The 26,813-nt window shown below is 42.9% G+C and overlaps 3 protein-coding genes across 12 annotated transcripts in view; 1 reads left to right on the top strand and 2 right to left on the bottom strand.

Annotated features, from left to right (window-relative positions):
* LOC135495436 (uncharacterized) overlaps positions 1-26,813 on the bottom strand; it is a 69,829-nt gene that overhangs the window by 16,630 nt on the left and 26,386 nt on the right. For 2 of the 10 annotated variants that reach the window (XM_064784067.1, XM_064784068.1), the window contains exons 3-4: positions 2,106-2,240; positions 1,017-1,109 (exon numbers count right to left, since the gene is read on the bottom strand). The exons of 3 other annotated variants lie outside the window; for them this stretch is intronic. Coding sequence is in view for 4 of the 7 variants with exons in the window: in XM_064784068.1 (XP_064640138.1) it covers positions 1,017-1,044 (28 nt within the window). In the remaining 3 variants the exon portion in view is untranslated. Of the gene's footprint in view, positions 1-1,016; positions 1,110-2,105; positions 2,241-4,864; positions 5,061-26,813 lie in introns of all 10 variants that reach the window. 5 more of the 10 variants (XM_064784063.1, XM_064784065.1, XM_064784064.1 and 2 more) reach the window with 4 other exon arrangements.
* On the top strand, positions 11,685-13,247 carry LOC135495242 (uncharacterized). Its single transcript, XM_064783702.1, has one exon. It carries the CDS (start codon positions 11,685-11,687, stop codon positions 13,245-13,247), a length of 1,563 nt encoding a protein of 520 aa, XP_064639772.1.
* LOC135495241 (uncharacterized) lies at positions 18,669-21,533 on the bottom strand. The gene has a single exon (XM_064783701.1). The coding sequence runs from the start codon at positions 21,531-21,533 to the stop codon at positions 18,669-18,671; it is 2,865 nt and encodes a 954-aa protein (XP_064639771.1).

Raw genomic sequence — 26,813 nt, 5'->3', positions numbered from 1 at the left:
TTAAGACACTACTTAAGTGTCACCTTTTAGGGAGTGTTTTTTATTGTGAAGCACTTGAGAATATGCTTGCATAATTCAAGCGCTATATAAATTGTCTTATATTATTATTATATCATAATTCTGTTGAAAAATAGCTAGGTGAGTAAATATTTTCTCACCTAACAACCCTTAGGCGAGTATTCTTTGCACAGTGAATGTGAAACAAAGTATATGAGACCAGAAAGGTCAGTGTCAGTTGAAATCAGCAGCATAAATGCTACAATTACAATTAAACAGTATTCATTCATCAATCATGCCATTGCCAGTCCCAACACCGCATATTTTCAACTGCAGATCAACCTAGACACAACCATTTGATTTCAGTTTGACTTGATTAGAAACAAAATATACCCAATCATATCTGATCAGCTGTCAAAGAAGGTAGTTGGTAAAAGCTGGACTCAGATTTTGGACTCTGGACACTGGGTTTTGTATCATTGGATTGCACCCCCTGCATTCAATCAATCTCACCCCCAGTAATATGAACAGCAGTGGGCTTTATTGAATTTGCAGAACGGACCGGACTGGAACTGTTTGGGAGTTTTAATGCAAAATGAAATGTCCTAGGGGACAATGTGCTCACCTGGGAATCATATAGTTGCAGATGAAATGACATATGGAGGTTAAACTGATTTTAGATATGACGAGATGTGGCACAGTCAAAGACACTTTTAGAGTTTGACCTCTGTGAACTTGATAAGCTAGGTCACAATTTGACCTAACTTGGGTCAACTTGTACAGATGGCCAATAGGTGTCTCCATATAAACTTTGAAGAATCTTAGACAAATAGCAGTGAAACGTATCAACTTCAGTAGAATTTTAGAGTTTGACTTATCTGACCTTGGAAACTAGGTCAAGGTCAAAATGTTATACGCTCTATGTCAATCTTGATCATATCAATCAATGATGCACCTATGGGGATCACAGAGTGAAAGTTTCTTGATATAACTGACATTGAGTTTATGACCTGACTTACCTACCAGGGCTTGAATTTCCCACGTCATTCGCAATTGCCGTAGACATGCAAAAAAGTGCCAAAGAAGGGCATGATAACAACAGCCATCAATTGCTGCAGTAAAAAAAACCCATATTAAATACCGTAGTTACAGTCTTTATTCACCGGCATCCCAGTTTCTTAGTTCTCCATCGACTCAACGTGAGAATTCCCGCTAGTAATCTCCCTTCTCGCGAGAAGCAAACATCGTGTTCGTTACACACCGAGTGACGCATAAATTATCCCAAATATGGGTTGATATCATGCGCCAAGATGACTCTCATTGGCTGCCCCCTGGCTCCGATCATAAAGTGTGACCAATAGGCTTCCAGGTTCTGCACTGTATTCGCCAACAACGGACAGGATAGAACAATTAGCGTGTTGGGATTCAGGTTAAAATTAGTTTATCGTCTGGCCCACGCATTGAAGGTGGTTATCCTTAGATTCGGAGAGGGGCCACTGCATTCTCTCGAAGGTAAATAAAAAACAATTCTTCCCACTCCCGAAATTTCAATTGATGATTATACTGTTTCTCTCTATGACTTTGAAAAATTTGTTTCTCTTTCTACCAATTACAAAATGCGTCTGCTCAGTGTACATCGCGACCAAGCCACGTGGCCCAGGCAGACGCGGCAATTACAGATGAGCAATTGAGTGAACTGAGTGATATTTCTGGGCCTTTTTCAAATTCAAATCAAATCAAACCAGTACATTATTTCATGTAGACTAATCAGAAGTATTGACAGTAAAAATTTCATTGTTCTAGCTATCAGCGATCATGAGATATTGAAAAAATAAGGTTTTCAAAGATGGCCGCCTGGAGCCAATAAAGTAGATCAAATGGCGATGAATATTTTTTTTTGTCAAGTCATGTTGACATAAGACATCCTCAAACCAAGTTTCAACTTCCTGGTTCAATAGTGAGCAAACGTGCCCCTATTGTTGACGGATGACAGATGGACGACGGACAAGACATGACGACATAAGCTTACCCATGTGAGCTAAAAACCCAACAGAATACAGGCTGGGATCGATTAAAAGCTGGGCCACGCATGGGAATGTTCAACCTACCATGATAGGTGATGAGGCTGACCTCGGGGCATTCATCACAGAGTGGAGCTGAAGAATTCAGCCTTGAATAAATCTCTATTTCCCATCGCAGTTCCCTGAACTGGTCACCCTGATGAACTGGTTTGGTTGGTCACCCTAGGAATACAGGATTTTATCTTTTAATGAAAAGGACAGGGGCCATTCTGCTCACCGTAGAGATACTTGGTAGACAATTCATGCTCATTAAGAAACATGCTATAGTGTAGCCAAATTGAAATTTTGTGTCATTCAACATAGTCTGTGACCTTGAAAAGTAGATCAAGTCAAAAACCTATGAGAGTCATATAATGCCGAATGATGGCGAGATGTACCCATAATATCAGATTGGTGGCAATCGGGCAAGCAAAAAGTGCATTTTTAAGGTTTTCAGATTTGGCCGCCTGGTGGCCAAGCTGTGAATCATATTGAACCGTACTTTGGTCCCTGGGATCACCTGACTATATGGTACCGTAGATGCTTACCAAATGGGATATCAATTGTCACTGTACAGTCAAGGAAAGTGCCCTAGTTATAGCCTAACAACCAATTTACACTTTTTGACCTCTGTGACCTTGAATTGAAAGGTAGGTCAAATCAAAATTGAGCAGTGTTCTCCACAGGGTTTCTCAAGGTAGGGTGATACCCCTGATTTTCAAGAAGTTTTGCCAGTGTGCCACACAAGGTAGGGTGGCCAGCAATTTGAGGTAGGGTGGCCCTATAGGAACCCTCTACAAAGTTCTAGAGCAAGATAGGGTGGCTCTTCCAAGGTAGAGTGACGTATCCTTGCTTGGAAGTTGGAGTACCGACCATAAAAATATTGTCAAAAAAAATTCACGGCATTTTCCTCTATGACCTTGAAAAGTACGTCAAATCAAAAACCTGTAAAATATGTAATGTATCCTTGCTAGGAGTACCAACCATAACAACTTTATCGAATACGAATCACTAATGAGTGAGATATCACACTTTCTAGATTTTCACTTTTTGCCCCTGGTGTCCAACTCGAGAAACAGATCAGACCAAAATTCAGTGTCAGAGGTAACCTGATCTAGGGGGTCTTGTGTACAAAGTTTCAAGCCCATTGCCCCAGCAGTTACGAAACGAGCCACAGTTATGCTCAAACGGAACATTTACGGCATTTGACCTTTATATGTGATGTATCCTGGCTGGGAGTACCTACCATAAAAATTTCATCAAAAACAAATCACTGATAAGTGAGATATCACACTTTTTGTGTTTTCAGTTTTGGCCCCCTGGTGGCCAAGTCAAAAATCAGATCAGACCAAAATTGGCTGTCAGAGGTCATCTAAACTAGTGGGTCATGCAAGAAAACTTCAAACCTCATAGCCCTACCAGCTAAGAAACGTGCCACAGTTACATTCAAACGGCAAATTTACGCCATTTGACCTCTGTGACCTTGAAAAGTAAGTCAAATCAAAAACATGTATGATATGTAATATATCCTTGCTAGGAGTACCTACTATAAAAAGTTCATCAAAAACCAATCACTAATAAGTGAGATACCACACTATTCATGTTTTCAGTTTTGGCCCCCTGGTGGCCAAGTCAAGAGTCAGATCAGACCATCATTGGCTGTCAGAGGTCATCTAAACTAGTGGGTCACGCATGAAAACTTCCAAGCTCATAGCCCTACCAGTTAAGAAACGTGCCACAGTTACATTCAAACGGCAAATTTACGCCATTTGACCTCTGTGACCTTGAAAAGTAAGTCAAATCAAAAACATGTATGATATGTGATATATCCTTGCTAGGAGTACCTACTATAAAAAGTTCATCAAAAACAAATCACTAATAAGTGAGATACCACACTATTCATGTTTTCAGTTTTGGCCCCCTGGTGGCCAAGTCAAGAATCAGACCGGACCGAAATTCAGTGTCAAAGGTCATCTGACTTAGGGGGTCATGCTTACAAAGTATTGAGTCCATAGCCCTAGCGGTTAAGAAACGTGCCACTGTGTTTTAAATAGGGTACGACGGACGACGACGACGGACACTGCGCTATTGTATAGACTCAACGTACCGATGAGCCAAAAATCAAAGTCAAACCAATAATCACAACAAAGCACTACACCGCCCCCAAAAATTTGTAACATTGCCAAGTCCTTCAACAAATAGACGAATTCTTTGAATGGCATTCTCACAAATAGACGTGTGAATATCTATTATCAGTAAGTTGCGTTTAGATAAGTACGTCACATCAACTGCCCCGAAAGTATGACGTCCCAGCCATTCCAGTGTAGTCTGTCCCATCGATCCGATGAGGCCCCGTCCAGCCACCTGTGACCCTTTGCTGACAGCTCATCACACGAGAATTGAAGAAGTTCAATTATATTTTAACGGCATCTTTTTGATCAAGGGATGGTTGTCTCATGTTACTGTGCAAATTATTGAGGTCAACGCTATAAACCTTGGTTGATTCTTTGGTCACGTGATAAGGTTGGAAAAGTCAATAATCAGATCGGACCGAAATTTCAGTGTCAGAGGTTACATAACATAGGGAGTCATGTGTACCAAATTTCAAGTTCATAGCTTTAGCGGTTAAAAACGTGCCACAGTTACACTCAAACGACCAATTCACACCATTTGACCTATGTGACCTTGAAAATTAAGTCAAATCAAAAAACCATAGGACATGTGAAGTATCCTTGCTCTGAGTACCTACCATAAAAATATCATTGAAAACAAGTCACTCATATAAAGAGATATATTGCACTTTTTACCTTTTTGGCTCACCGTTGGGGGAGTCTATACGATAGCCCTGTGTCCGTCGTCGTCGTCCGTATCCTGTGTGGCACGTTTTTTAACCGCTTGTGCTATGAACTTGAAACTTTGTACACATGACCTCCTAGGTCAGAGGTACTCTGACAATGAATTCGGTCCAGTCTGGTTCATGACTTGGCCACCAGGGGGCCAAAACTGAAAACATAAAAAGTGTGATATGTCTCCTATTAATGATCCGTTTTCAATTAAACTGTTATGGTAGGTACTCCTAGCAAGGATACATCACATATCATAAGGGTTTTTGATTTGACATACTTTTCAAGGTCACAGAGGTCAAATGGTGTAAATTGGCCGTTAGGATGTAACTATGGCACGTTTCTAAACTGCAATGACTATTGATCCCAAATTTGGTACACATGTACCCATTAGTCAGGTGATCTCAGGGACCGAAGTTCGGTCCAATATGATTCACCACTTGACCACCAGGGGGCAAAATCCAAAAACCTTAAAAATGTGATTATTCCTTAACTTTTTGCCCGATTGCCACCAATTTGATATCATGGGTACATCAAACCACCATACAGTATATGTCACACTGATTTTTAATTTGACTTACTTTTCAAGGTCACAGAGGTCAAATGGTGCAAATTGGCCGTCAGGCCGTAACTATGGCACATTTCTTAACCGCAATGACTATTGATCACAAATTAAATACATATGTACCCATTGGTCAGGCGATCTCAGGTACCGAAGTTTGGTTCGATCTGATTTGCTGTTTGGCCTCCAGGGAGGGAGCCAAATCCAAAATTCTTCAAAATGCTATTATTCCTTAATTACTTGCCCGATTGGCACCAATTTTATATCATAGGTACATCTAATTCTAACAACCATTCAATGTGTCACCCGGGTCTTTTTTGATTTGACCTACTTTTCAAGGTCACAGAGGTCAAATGTACTGTAAATTGGCCATTTTGGGGAAATTGTAATTGGTTGTACCTACATCAAACCTAACACTACATGACACAATACCATACTCTTCATCCATCTTTCCTCCACATGAAGTGAGCACAATGGCCCTGGCCATTTTATTTAGTTTTGACCCCCTGATGGCCAAGTCAAGAATCAGATCAGACCGAAATTCGATGTCAGATGTTATATGCTGTAGGGAGTCATGTGTACCAAATTTCATGTTCATAGCTTTATCGGTTAAGAAACGTGCAACAGTTACACTCAAACGGACAATTTACGCCATTTGAACTCTGTGACCTTGAAAATTAGGCCAAATCCAAAAAACTGTAGGATATGTGATGTATCCTTGCTCGGAGTACCTACCATAATCTACCAAAACAAGTCACTATTAAGCGAGATATTGTACTTTTTACAGTTTTTAGTTTTGGCCCCCTGGTGGCCAAGTCAAGAATCAGATCAGACCGAAATTCGATGTCGGACGTTATATGATGTAGGGAGTCGTGTGTACCAAATTTCAAGTACATAGCTTTATCAGTTAAATAACATGCCATAGTTACACTCAAATGGACAATTTACGCCATTTGACCACTGTGACCTTGAAAACTAAATGAAATCAAAAACCTGTACGATATGTGATGTATCCTTGCTAGGAGAACCTACCATAAAATTTTTATTGAAAATGAGTCCTTCATAAGAGAGATATCACTCTTTTTAGGTTTTCGCTTCTGGCCCCCGGGTGGCCAAGTCAAGAATCAGATCGGACCAAAATTCATTGTCAGAGCTCACCTGACCTGGGGGTCCTGTGTACAAAGTTTCAAGTTCATAGCTTTAGCGGTTAAGAAACGCGCCACTGTTTTTGAAACAGGATACAGAGGACGACGACAGACGAAGCAACTAGAAGTACTGTAGGATCCTGCCTGTCCCGCCAGTTTGTAAGTTCTATGGATAGGTATAGGGCACAATAATATGTTGTAATATTTTGTTTACTGACCAATGAAACGACCAAGACCAAGACTGGGCCAACAACGCATGGGAACATGACAATGGGCCAATGTCAAATTGTGTGCAATGGACCATTGAAGCCCGACTATTGGCAATTAGTTTACTATGTTACAGAGTTGGTTGGGTAAGCGGTATCTGATTGTTGGCAGTAATGTCACTTCACGATTGTCAAATGTTTACCAGTCCTGATACTCATTCGCTGTACTGAACAGCAAATAATGAGATTTCTCAACCACCCCGTTAGGCCCTACGACGACGTTTATCTACTGTTCGAATGAACTCACACAATTGGCCTCCCTGGAGGCCAAACGGGAAATCAGATCGGACCAAACTTCGGTACCGGAGATCACCTGACCAAGGGGTACATGTGTACTTAATTTGTGATCAACAGTCATTGCGGTTAAGAACATGCCATAGTTACGGCCCGATGGCCAATTTACGCCACTTGACCTCTGTGACCTTGAAAAGTAGGTCAAATTAAAAACCCGTATGATATGTGATGTATCCTTGCTAGGAGTACATACCATGAAATTTTTATTGAAAACGGATCATTGATAAGAGATATATCACACTTTTTATGTTTTCAGTTTTGGCCCCCTGGTGGCAAAGTCATGAACCAGATCGGACCGAAATTCAGTGTCAGAGTACCTCTGACCTAGGGGGTCATGTGTACAAAGTCTCAAGTTCATAGCACTAGCGGTTAAGAAACGTGCCACAGGATACGACGACGACAACCACGGACGGCGACAGACGATGGACACAGGGCTATTGTAGACTCTCCTAAAGCAGGGTGTACACTAGCAAAATATTAGCAGCATTTTACCAACATTTTTACAACAATTTAGCAACCAGCCCTTCAAGGCCCTGTGTACACTAGCAAGAAAATAGCAACAAATTAGCAACATTTTTACAACATGTTGGTAAATTGGTGCACACTTTTAAGTGGGAACAAAGGGAAATAGGTATTTTGGAGGGAAAATGGATGATTCCAAGGAGAGAAGATGTGTTTTGAGTGCTTCTGCAGCAATTTTAGCTGTCATTGTTGAGAGGCGGAAGAGGCGGCGAAATAAACCAAAGAGAATATGGACCAGGCCCTGGATCAAATTGAGGGTAGATCATGGGGCATATCACTGCTTGTTAAAGGAGTTGTGGCTGACTGACAAGCCATCATACAAAAACTTCCTGCGAATGGATGAAACTTCTTGAAAAGGTTTCACCACCCATTACGAAGCAAGACATTCACTTGAGAGTTGCTATACCAGCTTCTTGTTCAAGTCACATGACCTCAGGTAGATCACATGACGCAAATCCTATTTCTGATTGGCTGAAGAGTTTGCAACATTTTTACAACATGCAACAAAGAATTGCATTGCATTTAATTTGCAACAATTTTACAACATGTTGTAAGACGCGTTTTGCTCTGTACACACTACGCAACATTTTTGCAACATTTGTTGCAGCTGGAAATGTAAAAATGTTGCTAATATTTTACTAGTGTACACAGGCCTTAACAGTGAGCCAAAAAGGGACCCATCTGTGGATAATATTGTCATGTATTTGATCTCCTTCTGTTTGTCAAGCGGGGTGGCGGCTGATATGGCTGAGGTTAGGAAGCACCTCCAAACATATTCACTTAAACAAAAGATGAACTACTTAGACGATTGATTATGCCAGGGCAAGGAGGAATGGGCGACCTGATGGTTGAAGTGTGAGTGCATTTGCCAAACGATGTAATTTTAAGACGCTTGAGGTTTAGGGATTGGATTAGAGACGAAGAAGTGATTCGTGAGATACTACTCGACAAACCATCAATTGGGAGGAGGAGAAGGATCCATGAAAGTGGCATCGGTATGTTCAAGTTTCAAAGCTAAGACCAGGACGCATGAGATTGGATGGACCATTTTTAGCTCAGCTGACAAAGTCAGCAGAGCTAGCAGAATAGCTGTTCAAATGGTGTCCGGACTGCCATCCATCCATCCATCCATCCATTCAAAAAGGGACCCATCTGTGTATAAGATTGGACAGTTCATGACCCTGAAGGCCTGGGCACTTCAAATTGGTACTGGTTGTCTACTGGGTTGTGAGTGTCGTAGGAATAATCGCAACTAGGAACATTTAATCTCGGTGACAACCTTCTACTTTTAATCCCACTCATTGTATGAAGATATATGAATCAGATGGGTCGAGCTATTAAGCTCCTCGGTTTTTTTCTATTTCGCACGTGTTCATCTTGGAAACCATTTTAGCTCAGTTTTGTGACAGTTTATATACATGTATATATTCTGACCCAGAAGTATTAAGGTAGCAGGAAGGGTTGGGCGTTTGTGGTTTCTGAGTCTGAGGGGGTTGGTGTCTGTTGACTGTGCTTTAAGAGAGTCTCTCTTAAAGCACAGTCAACAGGCATTTGGTCTCAGTATTTGGGTAAGTACAGAAACAAGCCAGCTCAGAGAGCAATGATTGAACGATGCTGTGGACAAGTCCAAGGATACTGCATCAGTCACGACCAACTTCTCATCAGAAAGCATCGCGACCAGCATATTCAATGTTCAGTTCCAACCTGTACCAGTCCAATGCACGCCTGTCATGGTCAGCAGTGGTCAGCTTAGCGCGATATGGAACATTCTTCCGAAACTCAAGCGAGGGAAGTCTGCTCATTAGCATAACTCGCGCACTGCTCCTTCTGGTCAAACATCGTAGTAAATCGTAATGGAAAACGTCTGGCTTCGTGCCAGACTAATAAGTGAAGAACTAATAGGTAAAGAACTTCTACTTGCGCGAGACTGCTGTGATAAAATTATCATTGCAGAGACTCCGGTGATGTACACATATATTTTTTACAATCAAAAATGCCCTCAAAAGACGACATGGAATGATTATTTTATTGATATTTCCTACTATATACCTTCCAATTATCACTTTATACAAATAGATCGGCATTAGGTCGCATGCTTTTCTTTCCTGGTAACACTATAAAGCAAAATAGTTGCAACCTCGTAAATGCGCTATAAGTCCAATAATAAGTGACGGTGACCCGTTATAAATGTTTCGCCAGCTTCGCTTTTTTGCCACTACGCGGCGCGTTGGGCCCTTGCGTCCAGGAAACAAAAGTGTGTGGAGCATCTCTACATTCAGCTGAGTGCAAGGCAAGTAGGCCTCTTGTTAACTTTTGCTTAGTAAATTATTCAAACTGTAGAAAAACTGCAAAGCACGCCCTGCCCTTTCCTAGGCATAGTCAGAAATTTTAGGAAATAGTTTTTTGTACTTTATTTTCCTTAAAATGCCCCATTGATTCTAATCCCGCCTTAAAATGCCCCATTGATTCTAATCCCGCCCTTACCTGCCTCACCATGTCTTGCTTATTCATACCTCGTAGTACTTAGTATCTCATGTTTTCTTGCTGCAGCTCACCTAAAGACTGTATTTATTGTAATTTTACAGGTCTTTGGCCAGTAATGGAGAACAGTCTACATGCTTGGTTTCCAGAGCGAAGATTAGATGGATTTCCAGTTTGCCGTGAAGACTTGCAGAGGAGAGCGTTGCTTCTGTTCAGAGAATGGTTGGAGCAGTTACCTGAGGAAGAACGTGAGGGATTTCTTCGAAGAAAGCCGCATTATGCCAATTTCCAGGCATCAGATAGCTGGTTTACGAAATTCTGTGAATGGTGAGGATATTTTTCAAGTATAATCGAGCCAGTTTTATTTAATCCTCGGAGATAAGTCAAGACCAGGAATGCTAAAACAATCTCATCATACTGGTAGTTATTACATTCAGATAAACCTATTATCACTCTCTTCAGAACCCTATTATATTTCAGGAAAAGGATTGGTAGAAGAAGGAACACCAAGTATTCAAGGACTGTACCCGACAATGCGGACGAGTTAGTTCAGCTGTTTCGTGGGCAAATTGCATTACATCGCCAAGCTAGACAAGATAGGATATGGGCCAATATGGACCAAACATTCGTTTTATGGGAGCTTGAAAAAATCAACAACAAAAATGGGTAGATTTTTGTGGGCCACTCTGTATTTACATCTATATTTTTATATTTTATATTGCAGGTGACAGCTACTCGAACTGGCTGGACTAACGTTGAGCGACTGTGTGATTGGCTTGTGGAGACGTTGGTGCCGTTCAGGGCTGATGCAGGCATAGTGGAATGGTGAGTGGCGCTGAAAGGCAGCCTTCACTTCAACTCCTAGAAATTCACTCGTTTTTCATGAAGTGTGATCCTGTTTTCGGAAAGAAGGGACATTTTCAACACCATCAATAACCCAGGATTACATAGAGCCTACTATTGTGAAATTTCATGAGCTGGTTGATGAGATGCAGGTGACTTCATTTTGGGGAGTCAAGTGGATTCCATTTTGGTTCTTGTGCCTGTACATAGTGCACTACATGTTCACTGGCTTTCACATACAGTGGGGAGCAGTTGAAGTCCTTAGGCATGCATGACTCTGGTCGAAATTTGACGTGTGCTCAGGCTGTTTCTGGGAAAATCAGGAGGATCATTTTCCCAAATTTGTGTACAAAGCAAAGGCCAAGGGGCAAACGAGCTGGACGAAAAAGACATAGTCTAAATCTGTGTGTGGTAAACGCTCAGTCAGTAAGGAAAAAAACTGCTGACATTGTTGATCACATTATTGACAAGCGTGCTGACCTTTGCTGTGTTACTGAAACATGGCTTAAGGACAGGGACTCAGTGAGCATGCGAGCTTTGTCACCTGATGGATACAAGTTCAGGAACGTGCCCCGACCGGGAGATAGGCAAGGAGGAGGAACCGGCCTCATGTATCGAACATCCATCAAAGCTGTTCTCAAAGAAAACTCTTTGAAGGACTGGACTATCGAATGACTATCGAATTACCATCATCGACACGACAAATTCTGGTAGTGATCATCTACCGCCCTGAACCGTCTCCGGTGCCCGTTAGTGTCTTTCTCAATGAACTTGGAGAATACCTGGAGGGAGTAGCTACCACCCCTGAGCTGTTGGTGGTGTGTGGAGACTTTAACTTTCACGTGAATGATGATTCTGACAATAATGCAAAGCGTTTCCTGGAGCTGTTAGACACTTTTGGTCTCGACCAACATGTCTTAGGACCGACTCACATCTCGGGAAACACCCTGGACCTCATTCTGTCTAGAAGATGTGAAAGTCTAGTCAGTGGCACTTTCAGGGCCAGCCTCCTGCTGTCAGACCACTTTTTCATTGACTGTAAGTTGAATACACCGAAACCCAGGTCACCGAAGCGAACGGAGTCTTTCCGCAAGATTAGCCAAATTGATGTTGAGGATTTCAAGGCGGATATCAGATCATCTGACATCTGTGGCCCATCGAAAGCTGACCTTGATGATCAAGTGCGGGTTTTCGACAAAACCTTAGTCGGCATCCTGGACAAGCATGCCCCTTTGATAACCAGGGAGATTCCTGTTTGTCCATCCACGCCATGGTACAACGGGGAGCTGCGTCAGCTGAAACAAGCCAGGCGAAGGGCGGAGAGGAAGCGACACCTTTCACCAGCCTGTGGGAGAGCCTACCGGAGGGCCTGCAATCTATATTCTGTAAACCTCAATAAGGCGCGCCGAGACTACTACACCAAGCGGGTTCAGGGATGTGAGGGCGACTCAAGGAAGTTATTTCGTTTAGTGCACACGCTCTGTCAAGAGAAGCAGGTTGACACACTTCCCCCACATGACGACAAGACTGTGCTCGCCAACAACTTTGGAGAGTTCTTTGTGAGGAAGGTGAAATTGATTCAGGAAAAGATCGCAGCAGTCGAGGTCAACTGTCCTTCTGTCACCAGCCCGGCGCCAGGGAAAACTTTCTCTTGCTTCGACCCAGTGTCTGAAGTAGAGGTCAGCAACATCATCCTAAAGGCCTCTAGTGCATCATGTGAACTCGATCCAATACCTACGTCCCTTCTGAAGCAGTGTCTTGACTCACTACTTCCTACCATCGTTGACATTGTCAATCAGTCTCTTCAGACAGGATATATTCCAGATAGTTGGAAATGTGCTACCGTCAAACCATTGCTGAAAAAGGCTGGGCTTGACCTCACCTTTGCTAATTTTAGACCTGTTAGCAATTTGCCTTTCATTTCAAAAGCAGTTGAGAGAGTAGTCGTGAAGCAGCTTCTGGGGCACAGTGACTCCTTTGCCCCACTCCCCAAGTTTCAATCAGCTTACCGTCAGAACTTCTCTACAGAGACTGCAATGGTAAAGGTCCAGAGTGATATCTTAATGAAAATGGACAAACAAGAAGTGTGCCTGTTAGTCCTCCTAGACTTAAGTGCGGTATTTGACACTGTCAATGTGACAAATCTTCTAAGCATAATGAAAGAGGATTTCGGTATCTCTGGAACAGTTCTTAAGTGGTTGGAGTCCTACCGATGCGCGTGCATGGTTTATTGACAACCATCTCTGCATAAATGACACTAAGACAGAATGCATGTTGATTGGCTCCAGGCAGCAGCTTGAGAAGGTGAGCATTGACAGAGTTGGGGTGGGGAACTCGACAGTCAGCACCAATACGTCAGTCGGAAATCTGGGTGTCATTTTTGACGAACACATGTCGATGGAAACTCATGTCAGTAAGGTCTGCTCTAGAGCTTTCTTTGGCCTCTACAAGATTCGTCAGATTCGCGGGTTTCTGACTGTCGGCACCACCAAAACCCTGGTGCATGCCTTTGTTGCATCTCATCTGGACTACTGCAATGCTCTCCTCTACGGCATCACGGAACAGCAGTATGGCAGGTTGCAGCGTGTTCTAAATGCTGCAGCCAGGGTTACATGCTTGATTCCCAAGTTTGACCGCATCAGTCCGGTTCTGATGCGGCTCCATTGGCTGCCTGTCAAGGCAAGGGTTGAGTTTAAGATACTCTTGCTCACCTACAAGGCAGTCCATGGAGCGGCACTGGCTAACCTGACTGATGTGGTACAACGCCGACGTGGGTCAGCCTATTCCCTCAGGGCTGACGCCGCTTTCCTTCTACAGGAGCCACGCACCAAGTGCATACGTTTTGGTGACAGATCCTTCTACAAGGCGGTGCCACTCCTATGGAATGGGCTGCCCACACACATTAGACTTGCGGAGTCAAAGGCAGCTTTTGGAACAATGCTAAAAGCACACCTATTTCGAGTGTATTTCAAAGGCGCCTGAGAGTTGGTGAAATTTTTCACCAAATTTGGGCGCCGTAGAAATGTCTTATTTGATTTGATTTTATTTGATTGATAGACGAGTTGGCTCTGATAATTGATATGTTCCCGGCCCACGGGAATGCAGACTTCCGAGTGACTGCAGAGGATAACGGCTTTGATCTTTTTTATATACCTGGATGGTGTATGGGCCGAGTGCAGCCACTTGACCTGACTATCATGCAGTCTTTCAAGTCAAGAGTACGACGTTGCTGGAAAGCCTGGAAAGTTCTCAACACAGACCATCTGGGAAAATGTCCAAGAATTGAGCATTTGGATGTGCTTCGTATTATCAGCGAGGCATGGGAGGGTGTTCCAGAGGGTGCTGTAATGTCAGCTTGGAGGGTCAGCGGGCTGGACGAAGGGCAGGAGGTGCCAGGTGTCATGATGGAGCTACTGGATGAAGTCGGAGAGGCTGACGAACTAGCAGCGGTGGAATTTTTTGAGGAGCCCCCGGCAGAAGAAGACGAACCGGAACTTGAACATGGCCAATGAGATGTTTTGATATTGTGCTCGTCACTACCCTGACGCTGGGAAAGAAACCAGCAAACTATGCCAAAACAACACTGACAATTATTTTGATGACGAGTCATTCAGTAAATGTAGGGCAGGCTCGTAGTCGGTAAGTAAAAATCAAATGCAATTACATTACAGAAATGCAATATAGTTTTTTTTGCCATGGTTCAACATTTACCAGACCAAACTGTTGTATTTCAATTTACGCGGTTGTTTATTTTACTTTTTATAGATTTATTTACAGCCATATACTTTGGAATGTTAAGTTTTCATTTTATTCTGGATATAGATTATTGTGTATTTGAAATGTATGTTTATCAAGTTACCAAGCGTGTTAGTATCATTTCACCTCAATTGGACTCCATGAACGGAAATGCCTGCCATTTCGTATGTACCCAGGGGAAAATCATGTTCTGAACAAAGTGTTAATTCAATGTATTACCAGCTTGATTCTGTTCATTTTTCTTTCAAATGTTAAGTTGTTATTTGAAATGTTTATATCAAATTGCAATTTCGTCATTAGTATATGTACATGCCCCTAAAAACGGAAATGCCTATTGGCCCCTACGGTAGGCATTTTTTTGTGGGTTTTTATGTACCCTGGACAAAGCGTTATTTCTATGCATTTATGTATGCATATCAATTTTGTTGATAGTTAGGCTCCTCTGTTGGGATCATGCTTTTAATTTAACTTAGAGGAATCAGAGTCTTTCTGAAAGACTCTGGAGGAATCAGCTAATGCGGTTTAACACAGTTCATATAATATGTTCATTCTTTTGATTATTGCGGTCATTGACCTCTAAGGTCCATGTTACTGTTGAGGTGGGTGTGTTTTCAGCTCGTTTTATATGTATATTTTTGTATTTGTACTGCATTTTTGTTGTTGAAGGCAGTGACACGTAAAGTACTGTACTGCATCTGTCTCTCGACATTTCTTGTTCTCTTAAAACTCCTAATCAAATTTGGAACTTAAAAAATAAACTTCAGGGTGCATTTCATTCAAATACAGTGTTTTGTTTCTTATTTATTATGTATGAAAAGCCATATTTTCAGCTTCTTGGTATGCTCTATCAGCAAACCGAGAGTCCATTGGACATGTGCTACCAGTATGGTTCATGGATGTTTAAGTAAACCATCTCATAAAATGGAATAGATCTATCTCTATTCTGGATATTCCATTCAAAGACAATGCATGAATTACTTCCTACGATCAATGCATGTAAAATATATATTTATTCCAGATCTGCAACAATAATTCTGTCAGTACCAGGCTACATAGTAGGCTATGCCAATAGGTCCAGGCCCTTCCGTTCAATGAAAGGACAAGTTATCAAAATGGTATCTACCCATTTCGCCTTAACCTTATTCGCCTTATCCAATTTTGCCTTCTCCCATTTAGCCTTCTCCTAACTTGCCTCTTCTCAATTCGCCTTCTACGATTTCGCCATCGTCTTATCTCGCCTTTGTTCCAATTGGCCTTCTTCCTAACTCGCCTTCCTCTCATCTTGCCTCATCCTAGTTTGCCTTTTCTTATTTCACCTTTGTCCTATTCTGCCTTGGTTCCATCCTGCCTTATCTCATCTTACCTTTTCTTGATTGACCTTTGTGTCAATTCGCCTTCTTCCCATTTTGCCTTCTCCCGTTTCGCCATATCTCACCTCGCCTTTTATCAATCCGCCTTCGTTAAGCAAAGGGTCTATTATTCGCAGGGGGGGGGGGGGGGGCAGTGTTTTGAGTAGTTTAATGATTCTGTTCAAAAAAACTTTGGAACTTGTATTATCTCATGCTAAGTTATAGAATTGCTGTGAATGAAGAACATCAAACGTACCAAAACCATCTAAAGGGAACACTGCGTGGGACGTTCTTGAGAGCTAACTCGTTCTGTGAGAAGGCCTCATAATTCCCCAATGATCAAAGGAATACATCTTCCAGATTGCTGGATTTGAGTAGGCCTATTGACCATAGTCCATAATAAAGAACTTCAGAAGCACTCACACTTTGAAAGATCAATAAAATACTTAGCACCCCCATCCCTCCTATATTGTACCAGGTCACAAGTCTTACTCATCAAAGAATGCCAAAACACTATGCCAAAATATTTCCATGAAAGACTTGGAAAATTCTAAGATTTGACAAACATGGGTAAAGATAATAAGTTGGTTTTGGAGATACATGTAAGCTTACATGTAGATGGTTCAGAAGCTATGAAGATTTGAAAATATTGGTAATTAAGCAACAGCCTTGGGTAGGGTACCAAAACATAATTCGTGGAAACACTCTTATATGAAGACTGGCCCCACAAACATGGGTAAAAGAGACAAAAGTCTTTTGTAATATGGTATGTAATGTAATATGACTATAATGGCTGAGAAGTTATCTACACTTGTAATTTTGGCAATGTCCACCGGGTTTTGGTTGGGGGTACCCCCGAATGGACCCTAGAAGCCCTTCAACACTGTTGAAGACACTTTCATATGAAAGATTGACTCAACAAACATGGGTAAAGACACCAAGTTTGTTGCAAAGTAGGAAGAAGGCGAAATGGGAAGAAGGCGAAATGATACAAAGGCGGGGCGGCTAAAGGCGAGATAGGATGAAGGCGAATTTGGACAAAGGTAAATTAGGACAAGGTGAAATAGGAGAAGGCAGATTAAGACAATGACAAACAGAGACGAAGGCAAGAATGGATAAGGCAACTTGTGATAAGGCAAGATAAAACAGAGGCAAAATAGCATAAGGCGAAAAATGAAAAGGCGAAAAAAGACAAAGGCGAGATAGAATAAGGCGGATTGGGAAGAGGCAAAATTGGAAAAGGCGAAATAGGAGAAGGCGAAATGTATATTTTTTAAAGGCAAAATGGGAAAAGGCGAAAAAAGACAAGGCGAAATGGGCATGAACCAAAATGGTATCTGCCCATTTCAAAATCAAATTCAAAATCAAAATCCCATCAGACGTTCATTGCTGCTGCAATCTGATTGCAGTTTTAAAGGCATTGTTCTTGAGGATCTCTAATATTTGTGGTTCGTTGTCGTCAAAGATGGGTATTTTGATGGAAAAATGGGCAAGGCAAAACGTGGTTTCAAATATGATGTTGTTTCTAATTCTACACTTTTCGAACAATTCCACAAGGGCCGTAACGGGGCCAAAGACAACAATATCTCTTGAACATCCTCCCCTTTCTCGATGTGCAACATCATATCGACAGTCCAAAACACAAATTTACGATTGTCCAACTTTTCACAAGACTGCACTTAACGCGATTTAAAGCTTATCCTGTAATTGTCCTAATGCGCGATTCGCAACACTAATATTATCCAGAACTATTTAAAACGATTTTAACTTTTAATAAAACTGTCCAAAGTCAACGCGATTCATAACGAAATTGTCCATAAACTCCACATGATTAGCTAATGTTAATAGCTAAGAATGTCCATATATTTCACGCAATTAGCTAATACTAATAGCGAATATAGTCCATATTACACATACACGTAACGATTCGTATCGTATCCTTAGAGACTTGAACATCGACGAGACTCGTTTATGCACATTCTAGCGGACAGAGTCTGGTGATAGGACGCGTCATCACGTGTTTCCCGATCTGCACCTTGGCCACCCTGACATGGCCATCTCCGCCAAGACATACTTTGACCACACGTCGAAGCGGCCACTTTCCTCTGTTCGTATCTGGATTGACGACAAGAATGATATCGCCAACTTCAATGTCCTTTCGCTCCTGGGCCCATTTGCTTCTTGGATGTAGCATTGGAAGCCACTCTTTCATCCAGCGCCCCAAAAGTGCTTCAGCAATCGTTGAACATGTCGCCATCTCTTCCTTGGGTTGTAGGCGACGTTATCAGCAGCTGCAGGTGCGAACTCACCACCAATTTGACCATGTAACAGGTGGTTCGGGGTTAATGGTGTGTCGTCATTAACGTCTGCGGACTGGTAAGTTAGGGGCCTGGAGTTTAAGAGGGCTTCTGCACCACTAAAGGCAGTCATCAACTCTTCATCGTTTATGTCGGCGTTCCCCAGGATTGCTGCAGTGGCTTTCTTAGCGGCTTTAATCATGATCTCGTGGACTCCTCCAAAATGTGGCCCGAGGGGAGGGTTGAACGTCCACTAGATCCCTCTGACTGTTCCGTGTCCCTTAATCATGTCTTCGTCAAACTGCTCGACCAATTCCCGCAGCTCCCTTTCTCCACTGACGAAATTTGTACCATTATCCGAGTACATCTCCAACGGCACTCCTCTTCGGTTCATCATCCGGTTGAAACAATGCAGGAACGAGTCCGTGTCAAGGCTAAACGCCATTTCGAGGTGTACGGCTCTGGACAGTAAGCAAGTAAACAAGCATAAGTAGCGCTTGGTTCGGATCCTGCCACGGCCCTGCTTCGTCAAGTAAAGGCCACTGAAATCCACGGATGTTCGAGCAAAGGCTCGGAGTGGTAGCCTTAGTCTAACTCTTGGGAGTGGCGCCATCAGTTGTGTTGCTGCTTTAGCTTTTCTTCTTCTGCATTCGTAGCATGACTTCTCGAATTCTCGGATAGCTTCTCTTCCTGCTGGTATCCAATACTTTGCAGACAATGACGCTAATATGTGATTGACTCCGGCTGCATGGTTAGCTTGTTCATGATGAAACCTTATGATCAGCATTGTCACCCAACTCTTTCGTGGCAGTATCACAGGGTAACGCACATCATAGGCAAGGAATTCAGCCTTCTCACGTCTGCCGTTGCTCCTGAGGATACCATCTTGATCGATCATCGGCCGTAGTCCAAGAATCCTACTGGCAACTGGTAAAGCTTTATTCTTCTGTAGGGCCTTGTACTCGGCCGGAAAGGTCTCCAGCTGGGCTTGTCTTATGAACTGATGTTCGGCGTCGTGGATCTCCTCTGCATCGAGTTCACCATGTCTCCTTTGCCCTACTGGCTGCTGGCAGTTTTCTACAAAACGGTGGACCCAAGCAGAAACTCTGGTTAATCTGACCCAGCTAGAGAAGCGCTCTGGGTTTAAACGCCAGTCTTGAGCAACTCCTTCATCAACATCTTGCTTGTTTTTCTCCTTATCTTGCGGTTGTGGTTCCTTCTGCAATGTAACAAAAACTCCATTTGAGCTTTTCTTCCGCTCACTTGATGGCGACTTGTCTTCTCCAAAGTTCTGTTCTGGCCATTTAGAATGATCTTTCAGCAGGAATTCCGGCCCGTTCCACCAAAGAGTGTTGTCTGATAACTCCTTGACTTTTGCTCCTCTTGTTAAGATGTCAGCAGGATTCATCTTTGTTGGCACGTGCTTCCACTGATCTGGGCAGGTCTGAGCCTGTATCTCTCCGATACGGTGTGCGACAAACGGTTTAAACAGTCTGCTCCTACCCCTAATCCACCACAGAACATTAGCACTATCGCTCCAAAAGGTTACGTCCTGCATTGGTAGCTGCAAGGCTGCGATTACGGACATAGTCAAATGCAAGGCGAGTGTCGCTCCCATCAGCTCAAGTCTCGGAATGCTGGTTGCAGCCAACGGGGCAACTCTAGTCTTCGAAACTATAAAATGTGATATGATTAGTCCTCCCTCGTAGGTTGTTCTCTCATAAAGTACAGCACCATAAGCATCCTGCGACGCATCAGAGAATGCATGGACTTTGATGCTCAACAGCTTCTCAGCTGAATCCAGTCTGAGGCATCTCGGGATCTTTATGAGTCCTAAATCTCGAAGATCATCAAACCAGCACTGTGCCTTCTGCTCAAGGCATCCAAGATTCCTATCGTCCCATCCAACTCCAGTCGTCCAAATCTCTTGCATAAGTATCTTTCCGCGTATGATGTAGGGCGATATGAAACCCATTGGGTCAAAGACTTTGGCCAACTTTTGCAGGAATGTCCTCTTAGTTAAGGTGAAGTTGTCTTCGACTGATGTGGCAGTGAAGCTGAACTGATCTTCTTTCGCCTGCCAGAGAACACCAAGAGTCTTCGTGGAAGGAAGCTCCCCTTCGTCTAAACTTATTTCAGCTGCCCTGTCTTCTTCTGGAATCTCAGCTAACACGGTTAAGGAGTTCGACAGCCATTTTCTGCAGTACATCCCAGCCTTATGCCAGAGTTCATCCAACTCATGATACAGCTTCACACCCTCTGTATCGTTCAGTACAGAATCCATCGAGTCATCCATGAAAGTCGACTTGAGTATGGTGTCCGAGGCTAAAGGGAAGATTGATCTATGGCGTTTGGCATGCTCTTGGGCGACGAACTGTGCGAGGAACGGCGACGAATTGATTCCAAACACCACTCTGTTGAACTCATATTCTTCTGGGGCTCTGGTTGTGTCTAGATCTCTCCATAGGAACCGCTGGAAAGGTCTATCCTTGGCTTCAACTTCTAGTTGCAGGTACATCTGTTGAATATCTCCAACGAGAGCAACTGGCTCTTTTCTAAATCGTAGTAAGACATCGACTAGGTCTTTCTGCAACTTAGGACCCTGATGAAGTGTGTCATTTAACGATACTCCTTCAAACTTGGCAGAAGCGTCAAATACGATGCGGGTTTTCGTTGTAGACTTGTCAGGCCTGACAACTGGGAAATGCGGTAAGTACCACTTTGACGGTGGCTGCTCTTCAGCTGGTGGAACCTTGCGTACGTAGTTCTTCTCAAGATACTGCTTGATGGTAGCGGTGTAAGCCTTCGCAACTTCTGGCTCACGTAGCAATCTTCGTTCCGTGCTTGCAAGTCTCTGCACCGCCATCTGACTATTATCGGGCAATTCAGGTCTGCCTTCTCTCCATGGCAATGGAACTTCATAACGGTTGTCCTTATACACCATCTCCTTCTGTATCACTGTGCAAACTGCTTTGTCCTCCAGTGACATGTGACTACTTCCATGGTTCTCGGTTTTGGCTCCTGAGCTGTCTATCTCCCAAAACTGCTTCATGGTAGCATTAATCTCCTCTAAGACAGTATTCTTCCGATTAACAAAGAAATTCCTCTCTTTCTTCATCTCTTTTTGTGGACACCCTACACATGTCCATCCAAGTCTAGTCTTTCTGGCAATTGGCCCGCCATCCTTTCCTGCAACCTCTTTTAGTGAGAAGTGTAACTCCGGGTAGTCAACGCCGATCAACATATCTATGGTTTCTCTCTTTCGGGAATGCAATGTCTTTCAGATGTTCAAACTTATCCGCATAATCTCTCCAGTCGATGGCTTTCATATCTCCGGTGACATTATCGGTAGTTCTTGCAGTGATCATCATATTGATTGGCTTGTCCAAACTCTCTAATACAACCTCAACAGGTGTGGTCTCGAAAGATTCTACCATTCCATTGAGCACGCTGACTGTGGTCTTCATTACTTCTCCTTTAAGTCCCAACTCTTCAGCCACTTCTGTGTTGATATAGGTTGTCGTACTTCCATCATCTAACAGTACGTTGATTTTCAAACGTTTCCTCCCGTTCTTCACAATTACTGGAACAGTGCGGAGAGCGATGTATTCAGACTCTTCTTTGTCATCAGATGTGGTTGTAAGACTTCCATAGTTTTGGCTTCTAGGTTTCTCACCACTTGCTGCAGGCCTTTTCTCTTTCTTATTTTCCCCTTTCGTGGCTGAAAGACTTTCTTTTGGCAATGGGGATCGATGCAGTAAGCGATTGTGTGTTTCTTTACATCCTTCGATTCCGCACACACGACTACGTTTGCAGTCAACACCACGGTGATTACTGTTAGCCAGGCATCTATAGCAAAGTTTTAGCTCCTTCGCCATATCCCATCTCTTGTCAATCTCAAGTCCTTTAAACTTGTCGCAACTCCATATGCCATGTTGCTCTTGGCATGATGAAAGAGGACAGTCCCTTTTAAATTCTGGTTTTGCTGCTCCTGCTGACCCGGATGTGAAAAAGCTCTTTTTCTTCTTGTAGTTATCATCTAATCGGTGCCTCCTGTCGTCATCTGTGCTTTGTCCCTTCTTTCTATCATCTCCTGTACCATCGGCAAACCCACAAACAGCTTCATGAGCTACAATTCGGACTTGTGCTTCCTTTATGATCCAGGCATGAAGAACTTATACTGGTAGTCATCTAGCCAACGATGATACTCGGCAACCATCTTTTCAGTCATTTTCTTCATCAGAACAGAGTACAACAAACGACTGTCGAGGTCACTGTAAAGGCCGGACTCTTTTAGGTTTATGACTGTAAGGGCCAACAAATCAGCGAACTTTTCTACATCTTCTTTCAGCTTTCCAGGTCGTATTGGACGAAAGTTGTGGATTTCCTCGAAGTGAAGCGCCACCTGTCTCCTATATCCGCCATATTTCCGATCCAATCTATCCTTTGCCGCTTGATATGCTGTTGCTGAATGCCCAAGATTTTCAATCATTTTCAATCACTTTCAACGCTTCACCTCTCAGATGCTCCCTCAAATGCAAAAGCTTGAATTCTGCAGTGGCTGGTGCCTTGTCGATGCATGCTACAAAGGCTGCTTTCCAACTTTCATAAGACTTCAGGTCTCCGGAAAACACCGGTATGGAAACTCTCTTCAGCTGTCGCCACATGTCCTTCTCAAGCATTGAAGGCTGACCAATGTTGTTGTCCTGTGTGAACTGCTGGTATCTTGGTTCTTGGCCCCCTGTGCCATAATATTGTATAGTGTTGTATGGTTGTGACCAGTCAGCTTTAATCGTGTTAGGCATACGGGTAGGCTGACTATTTGCTCCATAACTGTTGGGCGAATATGCTGGAATGCTATCAATCTGTTTTCCTTGGAATCGGAGTGGGCTCTTGTCCTTACTCGGCTGACTGCAATTAACTGCAGGCACTGCACCTTGAGTGCTGTGGGAAAGCTCAACGTTAGCATTTCCAGTAGGCGCAACCAAACGATTTTGCGCAACAGGATGATTCTGGATTGGCTCCGGTGGACAGGTAGGCTTAACCTGACGATTATCAATAGGCGCAGCTGGACTATAAAACTGGACCTTCTTAGGACCGTCCACTTGTCTGTTTCTGTGTCTTGCTTCTTCATCTGTTGTCTGTTTCTGCTTAACGACTGTTACTGCTGGACCGACTTTCTTCTGCTGTGGAGGGGCTGTAGTACCAGTAGCGACATCGCTTCTCCCTTGATCACCAATTAAAGTTGAACCATTACCGCCTCTAGGCTTGCTGTCATCCATGGCAGGCACACCCATGGCAATCTCACCAGGGCCTTTGTCTTCCACTTGAGCTGCATCATTTCCGCCGCGAGGCTTGTTTTCACCCATGGCAATCTCACCAGGGCCTTTATCTTCAACTGAAGCTGCACCATTTCCGCCGCGAGGCTTGTTTTCACCCATGGCAATCTCGCCAGGTTCTTTATCACCAATGGTAATCTCACCCATGGCTATCTCACCATGGTCTATGACAACTGCTGGTTGTTGTACCCCAACATCATCTAGTGTGCGACCATCAGGCTTGTCAGGTGTGCGATCAGCTTCTGTTGTCGTGACGTCTTTTGACCTATCTTCGGGTTCAGGTAGGCCTCTGCTCGATTCTTCATGTTCCTCTATCATTTCTATGGCCGATCCAAATTGCTGGGATCGGTGAACATTCGCAAGTGAATCCCAATTCCTTATTATGCTAGGTGTCGATCTACTGCTTGACGACTTTTCTCTTCTTTCTGCGAAATACTGTTCAGCTGCATTCTGAGAATCAGCAAATTCTTCTTCTATCTTCTCCATTTCAGCTGTGACTTTATCAAAGTCTTCGAATCTATTTTGAGACGCATACAAATCAGCCAGTGAACTCATATTGCCCATAGCTCTTTCCTGTGCTTCATCAACTTTTCTAGTTGCTGCCTGTATAAACTGACTATCTGCAAACAATGTGTCACTATCTGAAATTAACTCTGTCAACTGCCGCCTGGCCCTGGTAAAAGCAGACTTCAACCCTGCCTTCTCTTTTCTCAAGATCTTTTCGTACCATCCGGAGGGACGTAACCTCTGTTGGGAGCTCTCAGCAGGCTGAGCGTGGCTCCGAGCTGCATCATCCTCAGTACCACTACCAGCACACATACTACTACTAGCAGGGGGAAAAAGGTTCGAATCGATTGGGCTTTTTATCTGGGTCATCGCGGTCTGGTTTTCATCGGGAGTTTCTTCAACACTGTTCACAGTTACTACGCTATTTTCGGCCATCCTTTTAAATGTACTCTACTTAACTACGCTCTGTATACCAATATGTTCTTGAGGATCTCTATTATTTGTGGTTTGTTGTCGTCAAAGATGGGTATTTTGATGGAAAAATGGGCAAGGCAAAACGTGGTTTCAAATATGATGTTGTTTCTAATTCTACACTTTTCGAACAATTCCACAAGGGCCGTAACGGGGCCAAAGACAACAATATCTCCTGAACAGGCATTTATGCACCGTTTGAGAATTGCTTTAGAGCAAAAGCAAAGATTGTGGGATTAAATGGGCCAGCAACTAGATTGATCAGTTTCTTCGAAATACCATGGCTGAAATCACTCCCAAATTCGCTTCACAAAATTGACTCTCAGAACTAAAACTACTGGATAGACCGAATCGAGATTTTTCTCCTTGCAAAATCCTACATTCAAGATCCAACATGGTACCAGCAGTCTTATGGTAGTGAAAGTATACTTGAGCATCTTTGGGCCACCCTGTAGGCCTCCACTATTTACACACCAGTGAGCCTACACCCCAATTCAAAAAAGACCAGCACATGCACGAATCACAGCAGTCAGTATGCAACATCTACTTTACATGGCCAACGCATAATTATGGGCGGTGATTACCGCAAATAAAGACAAACCAAAGCAAAGACACTTGTGTAGCATATCAAGGACACGTAGATTGATACTCCTGGGCGGTTATTACCGCAAATAAAGACAAACCAAAGCAAAGACACTTGTGTAGCATATCAAGGACACGTAGATTGATACTCCTATGTGTGCCACATCAAAGACATCTGGAATGCATGTTTTGTTTTTGTTTGATACAGCATACCTCTCTGGACCATATCCCACGTCAAAGATAACGATGCGAAGTCAACAGGCGGCGCCACCGTCTTGGGAAAAGTAATGGTCCTTCTGATTTCCATATCAATAGCCGATGTGAGTTTTTAGACAACTTGGAGATTTTTTTGAAGCTGGCAATATTATTTATTGTGTGCGGACGATATGATTCTTATGGCAGATGATCCTAACGAGTTACAAAACGCCCTGAACTTATTGCACGATTACTGTGAGGAGTGGCATCTGATCGTAAATATTAAGAAAACCAAGGCAATGATTTTTTCTCGGGGAAAGCTAAGAGTAAATATACCGGAATTTAGATATAATGGGGGTAGGGTCGAGTTGGTAGATCATTTCACATACTTAGGCGTAACATTCTCATATAATGGAAATTTTGCGAGGGCAATAAAAGATAGATATAATAAAGGTATGAAAGCCATGTTTGGTGTACTGAGAGCGTATAGAAAGAAGACTTTCTCTTACGGTCGAATTGAGTCTAGACATATTTGACAAAGTAGTCACACCAGTTTTGCTATATGGTAGTGAGGTGTGGGGTAACCAAAACACCGAGTTGCTGGATCGTGTACAAGTTAAATTTTGCAAATATTTGCTACGATTACCGTTAAGAACTCCTACAGTAATGGTAATGGGAGAACTTGGGCGATACTCTTTGAAGATTCACATAGCCGTGCGAATGTTACCTTTTTGGAACAGACTCAGAATTGGAAAAACAGATAAATGGGCTTATATCTTTTATAACATAACTAGGGAGCATTTAGACAAGGGTTATTTAAACCAAGGCTGGTGTAAAAGTGTGAAAACTGTTCTAGACAGCTGTGGCCTCACTCAAATTTGGTATACTCCCGAGGTTTTGTCCCTACGAGAACTGAAAATTGTAGTTGAACAGATAATGAGAGACCAGTGTGAACAACTATCAATGGAGAAACGAAGTAAATAACGATTTCAGATGTACAATTTATAGAATGTTTAAACAAAACCTGAATATGGAGCCCTATGTTAAAAAATTACCATTATATCAAACGGTCAGTATTTGTAAATTTCGTACTGGATCTATAAAATTCCCAGAAACGGTAACCAGAATGTATAGAAATGAGACTGCTGAAAATATTTGTGGTCTTTGTGACCAGGTTTGTGTAAGAGACGAACTTCATTATTTTATTACGTGTCCGTATTTCCGTCACATGCGAGTAAGGTTGTTTCCAAACTTAAAAGAATTACCTCAGGTTTTTTATCATGAATTTTTCCATCGCATTATGA

The sequence above is a fragment of the Lineus longissimus genome, chromosome 11 (genome assembly GCF_910592395.1).
Source record: "Lineus longissimus chromosome 11, tnLinLong1.2, whole genome shotgun sequence".
NCBI classification, from domain to species: Eukaryota; Metazoa; Nemertea; class Pilidiophora; order Heteronemertea; family Lineidae; genus Lineus; species Lineus longissimus.
The sequence above is the reverse complement of the archived record's forward strand: the minus strand, read 5'-3'. Positions and strand labels throughout refer to the sequence as shown.